Consider the following 13,777-nt stretch of genomic DNA (forward strand, 5'->3'; position numbering starts at 1 on the left):
GTGGTTTAGACTTGATTAACTTTTCTTGATTCGGTTGTTTAGTTTGTTTTTATATCAATTGAGTTGATTATTGGAAAAGTAATCAATGAGTAGGTAATTGTTATCAATAGATGGAGCTCATGTTATCATAATTGTCATTTTGATTTAATCACCAAAGCCAAATGATTAAGTGGTTTACAATTTAATTGACGTTTAAAATGGCGGATAAGGTGATCGAAGATGAAGAAAACAAACTATCATCATATATGTTTATTCACAACTCATTTACAATCAAAATTAACTCTCATTGTTTAAATGTTTGAGTAACAATCAAATTAATGGTTAAGCAACAAAAAAAGCAACAATTTGTTCAGTCAAACAATCAACTAACTCCAAGTGTTAATCAGTAAACCGAATCAATCAACATAGAAATTAAAATATTCCAAAATGCAAAAGTAAATTAGATTAGTTATCTTTCACTAATTGTAACGGTACTTTGAATAATCTCAAAGATAATAAGAGTCAATCCAAATAAGTTGATTATCTTTGTAAATAATCAAGTTAACCAACGAAATTGTAAAAACGATTAAGTTTATAAACAATTGACTTGTGTGACAATTTATCGATCTGAACATTTTTCGATTACCTCGAAAACGAAAAAAGAGAAAAATTTTCAAACTTGTAACATAAATATCAAGGAATTGTAATAAATCCCTAAATGAGTGTTTCACATTTTCCCTTATTGATGATCATCATGATAATCAAGATAATCATCATCATCATCATCATCATCAGTCAGCATCTTCTCATCTTCTTTTATTCACTCTTTCTTCCGGTTGTGAGAAATAAAAAAGGTTCTAAGATGTCGAGGTTTCGAACTCATTTTCGTCTGTAAATTATGAGATCTCCTTAATGTCGTAAATAAAAATATATTATTATTATAAGGATTATCAGCGACTCAGGATTTAACCACATCTCAGTTTCCTTCATCTTTTTTACTCTTCCTCATCATCTCATCATCATCAACAACAGACATTGAACCACATCACACACAACCCATCAAAGCAATGGCATCATCACCATCACCATCATCATCTTCCTCCTCCTCATCTTTTATGAGAAAAGCGAAAGACAAAATAGACAGAAGAAGAAGAAAAGTAAATGATGATGATGATGAGAAAGATGGCTTCACGAATACGAATCGCTCAATTATGATCAATTTTCATCATCACCGTCACTTGATGAGATTGGAGTATAAGGCAAACAGAGATGATGAGGATGATGAGAGAATTATAGTCATTTATCTTCTCTTTCTTTCTTGTCTTTTTTATATAATTTTTCTTCTTCTTCAGATCATCTTCATCTTCCATCCTCATCCCATCATCATCATCATCATCATCATAATCATCTTTCTTACTTTTCTCTCTCTCTCTCTCTCTCCTCTTGATATGCTTGTGATGTTACCTTCTTAATAGATATTTATATATATTAGATAGATAATATTTATTTATAATAATAAAAATAATAATAATATATAATGATGATGAGGAAGATGAGGATGATAATGATGATGATAATAAAGATAATATATAAACATGTAAAAACGTTCATTGGTTTCCATCCAACTTTCACTGTGGAAACTGTGAAAGATGATGATGATTATGATGATAAAGAGTAAGAATCTGTGTGGCTTTTCATGATAGTAATATTGACTATCATCATCATCATCATCACAACAACGGATGCTGAGCTTTTTGATTGTCATTGTCGATCAAATAAATTTACTTGATAGAAAAGATGAAGATGAGAAAAAGAAAAAGCTTAAGAAAACTTTTTCTATCATGATGGTGATGATGATTGTCTTCCATCATCACTGTTGTTGTTCATGATGATGATGATGATGATGGTCATCAGGATCATCTTTATTTCTGCCTTCCCTGTTATCATGAACTGATGTGAATCGAGTAACATGTCATTCTTGGGCATTCTCATCATCTTCTCATCTTTCTCATCATTTTATACCTTCTAGTTTTCCTCCTTCACTCACTCACTCAGTTTCTTGGTTGTCAGGTCAATCCTATTGATTGAATGAATGGCTCACCAGGAAATTGTCTTTGACTCACTCGGTAACTATTACATCGTCTCACTCACTCATCATTTTGATGATGATCATCATCATGGAGATGAAAATGTTCATGAAGAAACTTTTTTTTCGCAGAAAAAAAAAACATTTCCTCAGTAAACATAAAGATAAAGAAAGATAAATGTGGAAACAGAGGAAAAAGATAAAGATGAAGATGGTGATGGAGAAGGAAGAGGAAGAGGGTGGGTGGTGGGTGGAAGGTGTATGATGATGCCTTGGGGATTGTCTTTTCATCTTCTCTTTCTTTTTTCTCTCTCTCTCTTTTATCATCTTTTCGCTATTTTATTACAACATTATTATTATTTACGCAGAATCAAATATATAATATAACCTGGATTTCATTTTGTCAATCACAAATTCAAAGTAAAATCATCATCCTCTCTCTCTTTCTTTCTTTCTTTCTTTTGCCCAAACCAACATTTTCCTTGTCAGAATTCACAGAGAATCCATATTTATTATTATTACTTTTTCCTTCCCCTGTACAATTTAATATATCACAAAGAGAAAGATATTTATTTATGTATGAACTTCAATAATATTCATAATAGAAGGAAAATTTTCTTCTCTCCACAATTTTTATTTCTGATCACAAATCATTTTATTATAAATTGAATTAAAATTTATTCCGTTGTTGTAGATAATCAAAACTAAATCATCAATGATCAACACATAATCTAATTTAATTTGGTTTTATCTCGAGATAGTTAATTTAGTTTCACTTCTCGTCTCTTGATATCAATGATAAATATTTAGATTTGACTTTTCTTCGAGAAATTTGATTTGATTTGATTTTTTTTTGCTTCTTCTTACCAATAAAAAAAAATCTTACGATTTCTGGTTTAAGGTAAAATGGACACTCACTGGACATTAGGTGGTTACGGTTCTGGTTGTATGTAAATTGTTTATTCTGATCAATAATCTTTGAGCTTTTGCTGTCAATCTATTAGATGAAAATGTTAGGTAGAAATGAGGAGGCGGAAGAGAAGGAAGTTGATGATAAAGATGATGAGAAGAAGAGATTGACAGGTTCTAATTCTTCTTTCTTTTTCTCTTTCTTCTTTTTGGGTGAATCAAAAATGACAAAGAAGAGAAAGAAAGAAAAGAAAGAAGAATTGATCGACAGAAAGACAGATCAAGACAGCGAAAGAAGAGAGAGAGAGAGAGAGAGAGAGAGAGAGAGAGAGAGAGAGATGAATAGGGAGAGAGAAAAAGAATTTTCTGGGAATGAAATGAAGTAATAAAGAAGAAGAATGATGATGAAGATGATGAGATGAGTTTGAAAGATGATGACGAGAATGATGAAGATGAGGAAAGAAAGAGACAAATGAGAGGAAAAGAGTAAAAGAGAAGCTGAAAATGACACCAGTCTCTAAATGATTATTTTTATCTTTCTTTTTATATTCTTTCTTTCCCAACATTATTTTCTCTCTTTCACTCACTCACTCACTCATTCGTTTTCTCTGTCTATCAAACGTAATACTCTCTGTCTTAAAAAGTGGGAGGCAAACAGGGTGGCTTATTTTATCGATCAGAATGAAAGACATTTTGTGAGTGACAGATGAAGAGTGAGTGAGGTTGATGATGATGATGATGAAAATGGTGAAGAATAAGAAAGATGTCCTTTTATTTTCCATCCTCATCCCCACCCATCAACCACCCACAGGACCCACCTAATTCCATATCAAATGAAAGCCAAATGATTATTTCAACTCATTCGTCAGTGTCATTGATACACTTACTCCAGAAAGAGATGAAGATGAAGATAAGATGATGAACTAAGGCAAGAAACAACAACAACAACAACATGAACCATATAATATATTTGTATAATATGTTGTAACTACCCTGTAAGATCAATTTTTGACTTTATCATCTTCATCTTATCATTGCCACTTATTATCATCTAACCTTCATCATCTCCTTTCTCCCTTTTTATCATCCTCATCAAGATGAATCTCAAATTGAAACTCAATCAGCTAACATGTAAATTGATCAATGATCAACAATTAGAGTCACTAACCGACACCCAAAGTTTTTCCTTTGCCTCGAATCACAAATAAAGTTAATTTATGAGCTGAAATAATTCATCGGGAGAGAGAGAGAGTAAAGACATTAAAATAATGATAATAGATTAATAATATTATTAATCTAATCTCAAAGTAATATTAGTTAATCTCCAGAGTCGAGGATCAAGTTGGAGAAGAAGAAAAAATAAAATGAAATAGAAAAAAAAACTAAATAAATAAAAAAGAAGAAAAAAAATTTTGACAGACACATAAACAGTTAGAACAGAATTAAAGTCGAGAAAAGTGGGAGGAGGAGGAGGAAGGAAGAAGATAAGAGAATGATGATGATGAGGATGATAAAAAATGATGAGGATGAAGAGAGAGAGAGAAAGTTAGTAAATAAGATTTGAAAGGTAAACTGAATCTACTACTAAATATCATTAGATTTGATGTGATGAATGTGAAGGACATTATGCTTACGATGTAATAATAATAATGGAAGAGAAAGCAAATAAAATTTAAAAGTCCCGCTCATTAGTTTCTTTCTTTTTCTCTTTCTTTTCACTCTCTCATCCTGCCATCATCCTGTTTCCCTCACCCACTGCTATCGAACCTCCTCCCACCCCCATAAATCATTGATAATAAAAGGCTATATGATCAACCCATAAAAATAAAAACTTGGCCCAGAAAAATAATGTAATGTGAACACAAACTGAGATCCCAAATATAAATCATGGCCACTGGCCAGAGACTTTGGCTCTCTCTCTCTCTCTCTCTCTTTTCTATCAAAATGATGATGATGATGATTCTTTCTCATCATCATTCTGTAGAGTCCAATCTACCTCTTTCTCTTCTTCTCTTTCTTTTTCTCTTCCAATCCCTTCTTCTCTTCCATCATTGGATAACATTTCTTCAAAAACTCGTCAAAAATTTTCTCCTCCTCCACCCACCTCCTTCATCTTCATCATCGTCTTCTTCCTCTATCATCCTCATCATTCTTTACCCTCTCCTCTCTCTCTCTCTCTCTCTCTCTTTGGTTATTTTCTTCAATTGCTATTTTCTATTCTTTCTATCATTTCTATTATTACTATCCATTTATATCCCAAGTCTAAATGTCTTTTTTTCACTCCCAGTTCAGTTTATCCTTTCCCTTTTTTTATGTGATAACTTTCATCTTCCTTGGATTTTTTTCCCTCATCATCATCATCATCATCATCTTTCCTCATCATCTTATGCTCCTTTTTTAAAAACAACTCTCGTAGGTGAAATAAATATTTTGCTTAAGAATTCTAACCTTTTCTACCTCTCTCCCTTTTTTTCATCTTCTTGATCATAATCATCAACCTCCTACTATTATCATCATTATCATCATCATTATTTTCATCCTCATCACCACCTCCTTCCCATCATCTTCCTCCTCCCACTATCCGCTCAGTTACATTAAACCTCGAAAACTTTTCTTTTTTTTTCTTATGTTCATCTTGATGCAATTTTTTTTTCTCTTCATTTGAGCTCATCAATTGTTTCACTTGTTTAATTGTTGACTAAATCACTGCCTTAATTACTGTTAACATATTGATTAACTATTAATTCAATGAAGGTTCAAAGTCTCATTCAAATGTGAACAGAAAATCAATCAACTATTGATTTTCAATTCTCATTCTCGGATAAAATGATCATTGGGAAAATAGACAAAATCAAAACTAATTTCAACTCAATCAAATTTGATCAACTTTCTAACAGTTAACTTGATGATTAAGTTTAATCGTTGCTGATTATCTCATTTCTAAAGACTTAATAATTAGACAAGTTATCAATTAATAAGCAGAAATTGGCACAAGTTGAACTGAATCAATTGAAATGTGGTCAAATATTGTAATTAAAGAGTTAATTTAATTTTACCGAGATGAAAAAAAATCATAATTGTTTCAATTTTTGCTTTGAAATTTGGATTCAAATTTATTATCATTGAAATTGTTGTTTATATAATAGTAATTGAATGAAAACAAAACCTAAAAGTTGAGAAGATGATTAAAAGTGTCTAATCAAATTATCGAGTGTTAATCCAGTTAATCAATGGAAATTTGATTCACTTAATTTTGGATAAGTCTTCAGCCTGAGATCTTTCTGAATCAATGGAATCGGGTGTTGATACACCAGGAGATCGAAGTGATTCAGGTGAAATCGGATTAGATCGATCAGGTGAACCAGCTGATTCCTCTTCCGATCTTGACCGGAATCGACGTTTAGGTGAATGTGGTCCAATTAATTGTTGATCGTCTTCACTTAATTCTGAAAGTGATTCCCGTTTAATTGGAGATTTAGTAATTGTTAGATCGGTTTGTTGATGTAATTTACTTAATAAAGATAATTGGGAATGAGGCGTAACTTTTGATATTGTTGTTGTGGTGGTTGTGGTTGATGAAGTGGCTGGTGGTGGGGGAGGTGATGAAAGAGGATCAGATCGATGAGTGGAGTGGGTCAAGTAATGATGTGACCGGTGGGAAGAAGATGAGGAAGTGGAATGATGTGAAGTATTTTGTTGTTGTTTTCGTGTTGATGGAGAGGATCGATGATGATGAGAACGAGAGGATTGATGATGTGTTGCCGAATGGTGGTGATGATGGTTGGCCAAAGGTGTACCAGGATTCGAGCTATTTGAATGAACTGAAGATGGACTTGGACTATTACTTGTTAATTGACTATTGTTATGATTACTTTTAGTACTTCGATTGATATTATTTGAACCGATCATTGGTGTAGTAGTACTGGTCATCGTCATGTTCGGTGTAGATGAACTGGATGTCGATGTTGGACCAGTTATTCGAGCAATAGTTTCCTCTAGGCGAGAAATCATCGAGGACATTGGGAATGATGAAGACGACGAGGACGATGGAGGAGCATGGAGATTGGAAATACCTTTAGTTGGATCATCTTTGGATGATGAGGTTCGGCTTTTTGGTCCTTTTGACTCGGTTACTGTCAATTCTAAAGCACCAGTACCTGATGTCGATTTGGTTGTTGTCGCTGCTGCTGCGGCTGCTGCCGCTAAGGCTGCGGCTGAAGGTGAGCCTGTGGCAGGTAATTTGGCCTCAGTGATTGATATTTTCCGATTACGATTATGTTGTTTACTGTTGGTGTGATTGGTGTTTTGGTTAGCTGATGATTCAGAATGTAATTGTTGCAATTTAAGAAGCGGATGAGGACTAGGCCCTAGTGAACTATTTGAATCGTCACATGAAGATGCCGATGATGATAGAGAACCATTTTCACCGCGAGCACCAATACATGAAGATGATGCTCCAGAAGGTACGGGACTTGTTGACAATCGTTCCTTTAAATTGTGAAATGAGTATTTTTCCAATTGTGCTGACCAAGATGCGAACGATGGACCAGAAGAATGACCACCCGGTCCACCTTGATGACCACTTGTTGGAGAAGAACCGGAAAGACTTTGCCACGGCGGGCAAACCTCCTCATCGATTCCAAGTCTCTGTAAAATGCCGGTTGTTTGATTTCGTCGCGATTTTGAATCAAATGATTTTTCAATCAACTTTTCAATAGATGAAAGGAAAGACCCACTTCCCATCGGCGGTGAATTACCTGAACTTACAAGCGGCTCATCAGCTGAACCTTGATGATTCAATCCAAATGAGCTTAAAATTGAACTTCCAGTTGTTGGTTCAACTTTAATTCTTATTCCTCCCTCTGAATCTTTATTATTGTTACTTGAATTGATAATCTCTTTGTTTTTATTATTGGCATTTGTTGATAAAGGTGATGAGGATGATGATGATGTTGGCACCTTAAGTGATGAAGATAAATTAATTGTATTGACATTTACACGAGCTGGACTTGAGGGAAGTAAAATTTGGTGAGGTGGTGGTGATGATTTGGTAAGACTTGGTGATTTCCTATCAACTGATGAGGATGGAAGTGATTTACAAATTTTGATGTGAGCGATAAAATTTTTGGCATCCAGTTTTTCATTACACTCATCACAGGTAATCATTGATGATGATGAAGATGAGGTTGATGATGATCTTGATCCGGTTATTTCTGTTGGATTGATAATCATTTGATGAGGATGATGATGATTATTGTAATCATTTTTGGCACTACGAGATGAGGATGATTTAAGATTCGATATGGAATGATGAGAAGAGGAAGAAGGTGGATGATGAGGATGATGATGATGGGATGAATTTTGGTGAGCAGGAGGTGGAGGTGGAGGAGGTAATAGGGAAGGAGATGATGAAGGATGAACAGCTGATTGAAAGGAGGTCGGTGCTGGAGAGGGAGATGCAGATGAAGCTCTTTCCCCTGAAGAACAAGATTCATCACCTTCCATTTCACCCTCATGATCACCTCGCCCTCCACCACCTCCTGAAGTTCCCTCACCTTCACCACCCTCTTTACCAACCAATTCCATCCTCTCCAATTCTAATAACTTTCTAACTGGGAGTGATTTTTTCCTTCTCTCTCGAGTCTGCCGACGACGACCATGTCCACCCTCGGTCATACTTCGTATGATGTGTTCCTTATAATGAGCATTCTTGATTATATGATTAGACAATTCTTTCAATGAACCAAACGATTCATCGCACACCTTACAGGTAAGAACTGCATTCACATGGGCCTGAGCCAATTTATCCTCCGGAGTTTTCCAGGAAATAATCTGCTCCTGACTGATGATATTCGTGTAATGCTGAGTGACCCTCATGTGACGGGTCATATCTTCAAGTGTCTTAAATGATTGTCCACACCACATACCTGAGAAAATGACAAAAAAAAACTCAATTAAAATCCAAAATAATTAAGAATTGAAACTTTTCTTTGACACTTATTTTTATGAAAAATCCAAGAAAAAAAATCGGCGCGAAAACGAAAAATTTGATTCAAAGTCAATTTCTTCAATTCGACTATGAGAAAAAAAGTTCTTGATAATATTGATCAATAGGCAAACTGATTAATTGTATCATTAAACAGTTTGAAAGTTAATTGTAACCCAATGATTAATGATTAAGTGGCTACGATTAACTTTAATTTTATTCAATGGAGAAAACAAAAAGATGAAAAAAAAAATTGTTCAATGTCTTTGTAAGATAAACCCCAGGAAAAAAAGCCTTCAACATGATATATAATGATAATGATCAGTGATGATAATAATGATTATGATTATCATGCTCATCATCATCAACAGCATATCTTTTTAGTATCATCATCATCAACAAGATGATGATAATGATGATGATTGTAAGGTAAAAATATATTGAACCCATCAATAAAGTCAATTAGATGAACATCTTATTCTGATATTTGCTTATATCTTGAGCTCATTTTACTCAGTGAGAAAAAAAAAGTTATTCAGATAAATTACCAAAGGAAACAAAAAACTATGAATTGCATCATGATACTGATGATGATGATGGTGATCATCATAATCATCATCATCATCATCATCAAGATCAACATCTTGATGAGCAGCATCAATTTCCCTTCTTCCTTTTACCTTCTCTGAAAACAGTTTAGAGTAAAAGTATTCATCTTCTGAACTTATCATGAATTCTGTGAGTATTATTTCAGACAATCACTATAAATCTAGATTTTTTTTCATCTTCCTCATCATCATTATCATCAAACTCATCTTCTTACCCTGATTCTGAAACTGAAAACCTCAATGAGTACAAATGAGTAACATTTTTTTTCTTCTCTCTCTCTCTCTCTCTCCCTCCCTCTCTCTCTCGTTGAATAATATCGCATATACTTACAGTTGAAGTGATGATGATGATGATGAGCCTCTTGATAGCTTCTCATCATCCTCATCATCATCATTACCATGATTCCTTGAATACTTTATAAGAATGTGAAAAAGTTTCAAATGAATATCATCAAGATAAATACATCACAAATACCATAGATTCATGAATGTGTTTCCATGAATTCATGGTTATCTCATTTCTCTTTCTTGATGAACTATCATCATGGTAAATGATGATAATGATCAAGATTTAGAAAATAAAATAATTTCTTTCATAAATTAAATCCATTTTTTTTTTCATTGAAATTTCAAATAATTTTTTATATTGAATTTATTTACAATTTACTACGAGAAAAAAATGATTTATAACTTAATCAAGTTTTCCTGAATCATGTTTAATTATAACGTTTGATTTGATTACGTTAATTGTGATTAGATTGAATGTAAATTAATCAATTTCTCTGTTTCTTTACGTTGACAATTTATGTTATCAGAATTGAAGATTCATGTAATTTGTTTGACAGTAAAAGTAATCATCATTTTCATCATTCGCTAATATTTAAGTGAGAGAAAGACAGAGACAGGTGAAGATGAGGATGATAATGATGATGATAAAAACTTGTTAGTATAAAGATAAAGCCCTAAAGCAAATCAATTACAAAAAAAAAGAATCCAAAATAACGAAACATAAAAAATGATGAAAAAAAAGATGCAGAGAAAGTTGAGGTTCGTCAGGGATGGATACATAATTACGGTTGCGAAAAGATGAGGATGATGAAGATAAAAGATGAAAATGAGAGAGAAAAAGAAAGAAAGAAAGAAAGAAAGAAAGAAAGAAAGAAAGAGAGAGAGAGAGAGAGAGAGAAAGGAGAGAGGAATATCATCCCGAAGGATCATTTGACCCGCTAATGGTTTTTAGTTCAAAATATATCATCTTCATGCAGATCATCATTCCCTTTCTCTTTTCTCTCTCATCATCTTTATCATCTTCATCCTCTTTCTTTTCTCTCTTACAAGAATTATGACAAACCTTTACAGCAAATTTATGGAAACAATCATAAATTTAACTTGGCAGCATTTTTAAAAAACACGCATCTCTGATTGAGCTGCAGGGATGAGGATGAAGATGATAAAATGAGGGAACATCGTTTTTTGATGATGATGAGAGGGAGAAGAGTCACTAATACCAATCGATGAGAAGAAAGAAAGGAAAGTAAGAGAAAAATTTGATGTTATTCCTTATTCGATATTAGAAGATGAAAAGTTGAGAAGATAATTTATTAGGTTCGGTTATTATTTTTTTCTTCGTTTTGATAGAACTTCATCTCTCTCTCTCTCTCTCTCTCTCTCTCTCTAGCCCATTGACTCACTATAATAATTGTTGTAATAATAATGATGATAATCTTTCACAAAACTCCCTGAGAAAAGGGGGAAGAAGGTATGATGATGAGAAAGAGAGAAAGAAAGAGATATTTATTTTATCTTCTTTTTCTTCAGTCAAATGTTATAACATTGATGCGAAACCAGAAGCTCATAAAATACACTTTTCGCCATTTTCCCTTTTCTTGTCATTGGTAACTCATAAATTTTCATCTTATCCCCTCTCCCACCTCTTCTCTCTCTCTCTCTCTCTTTCACTGGCTCACTATTTGTCTTCCTTATCATCCTTCTATCATCATAACATAACGGACCTGAAACGTTATATAATAAAACTAATGGCAAAGGTAAAAACCAGAAGTTGTTGTTATCAAGATGAGAAAAAAGGTAATAAACAAAGAAAAAGAAGATGAAAAGAGAGAGAGAGAGAGAGCATAAGAAAGAAAGATGAAGATAAGTTTGTCTTAAAAAATTCTCTCATCATCTTTATCATCTTCATCCTCTTTCTTTTCTCTCTTACAAGAATTATGACAACCTTTACAGCAAATTTATGGAAACAATCATAAATTTAACTTGGCAGCATTTTTAAAAACACGCATCTCTGATTGAGCTGCAGGATGAGGATGAAGATGATAAAATGAGGGAACATCGTTTTTTGATGATGATGAGAGGGAGAAGAGTCACTAATACCAATCGATGAGAAGAAAGAAAGGAAAGTAAGAGAAAAATTTGATGTTATTCCTTATTCGATATTAGAAGATGAAAAGTTGAGAAGATAATTTATTAGGTTCGGTTATTATTTTTTTCTTCGTTTTGATAGAACTTCATCTCTCTCTCTCTCTCTTAGCCCATTGACTCACTATAATAATTGTTGTAATAATAATGATGATAATCTTTCACAAAACTCCCTGAGAAAAGGGGGAAGAAGGTATGATGATGAGAAAGAGAGAAAGAAAGAGATATTTATTTTATCTTCTTTTTCTTCAGTCAAATGTTATAACATTGATGCGAAACCAGAAGCTCATAAAATACACTTTTCGCCATTTTCCCTTTTCTTGTCATTGGTAACTCATAAATTTTCATCTTATCCCCTCTCCCACCTCTTCTCTCTCTCTCTCTTTCACTGGCTCACTATTTGTCTTCCTTATCATCCTTCTATCATCATAACATAACGGACCTGAAACGTTATATAATAAAACTAATGGCAAAGGTAAAAACCAGAAGTTGTTGTTATCAAGATGAGAAAAAAGGTAATAAACAAAGAAAAAGAAGATGAAAAGAGAGAGAGAGAGAGAGCATAAGAAAGAAAGATGAAGATAAGTTTGTCTTAAAAAAAATTCTCTCCATCATCTTCTTACCTTTTCTTTTCTTCATCTTCGGTCTCAACATAAATCACTGATTGACTTTAAGTCGTAATAGTAACAACTGCCCAATGGTCAATCCTATTTTTATTACCTTGTAACAATTACAACTGAACCCATTATATTATCAATGATAAATTTTTCCAATCATAATCTACCAATTGAATGACAATAGCATCGAGTGAGCAAAAGGCACGGAGAGAGAAAGAGAAAGGAAGGAAGAGAGAGAGAGAGAGAGAGAGAGAGAGAGAGAGAGTAAAAGGAAGGTAACGAAAAAAGTCAATTTTAAATTTCGAAAAAAATTCCCTTCGATCACTTCCGGTTACAATTAGAACTTGTAATCAATGGAAAACGAATTAAATCAATCAATTAGTCACCATCATCATGAAATCTGCTTCTCAGTTGTATGAAATGAAACAATTAACAGGAATCATTATCATGAAGGTTAAATTGTAGAAATTTTTTTCCAATTTTTCACCGATTCCTTTTGATTAACTAAAGGGGATCGGTTATCATGATTAGTTGATTAATACACATTAATCAAATCATTTTCCTTTATTCAGTAATTTATTATTTATTATCAATATCATTTTCAAGGATAACAAGGGGAGGAAGTGGGAGGTGGGATAAGATAATGAGCCTGAGGGCAAGAAAATGAAAAATCTGAACATGGGTAGAAATTGTTTTGTTACCTTTACATTTTTTTGTTTTGTTTTTCCACCATCATGATGAAGATAATGATTTAGATGATGATGATGATGAACGTTTAGTTAATCAATGTTAACATATTAAATCAATTTAATTTTAATTCGGTTTGTAAATTGTTATGAAAAACAGCTCAAGGTTAACAAGGAATCATTTTTTTCCTCTAATAAATCATGATCGCTCTAGTGGGTTCAACTGTCAAACAATCAACTAATCAATTTGAATTATTATCATTGATTATATTGTATTATAATCGTTATTTATTAAATTGTTTACCAAGTAGCAGATTTAATTTTCTTAATAGTTTATTGTTATTGTTAATGTTGATTGAAATTATCAGTGTATTTGATTGTTACCTTATCACCGTTGATTAAGTTATGATTGTATTGAAATTAAATCTGATGGTGTGAATCATTTAATTGTTAAGGTTGCCCATTAATTAATT

At 32.9% G+C, this 13,777-nt stretch overlaps 1 protein-coding gene across 1 annotated transcript in view; it reads right to left on the reverse strand.

Moving 5' to 3' along the window:
- Positions 1-6,044: 6,044 nt before the first annotated feature.
- Positions 6,045-13,777, reverse strand: part of LOC128388807 (uncharacterized) — a 38,772-nt gene continuing 31,039 nt past the window's right edge. The window contains exon 3 of the mRNA XM_053348265.1: positions 6,045-8,901. Coding sequence (XP_053204240.1) covers positions 6,218-8,901 — 2,684 coding nt within the window. The 3' untranslated portion in view covers positions 6,045-6,217. The remainder of the gene's footprint in view (positions 8,902-13,777) is intronic.

Source organism: Panonychus citri, unplaced genomic scaffold, assembly GCF_014898815.1.
Source record: "Panonychus citri isolate SS breed McGregor unplaced genomic scaffold, ASM1489881v1 Contig00102, whole genome shotgun sequence".
NCBI classification, from domain to species: domain Eukaryota; kingdom Metazoa; phylum Arthropoda; class Arachnida; order Trombidiformes; family Tetranychidae; genus Panonychus; species Panonychus citri.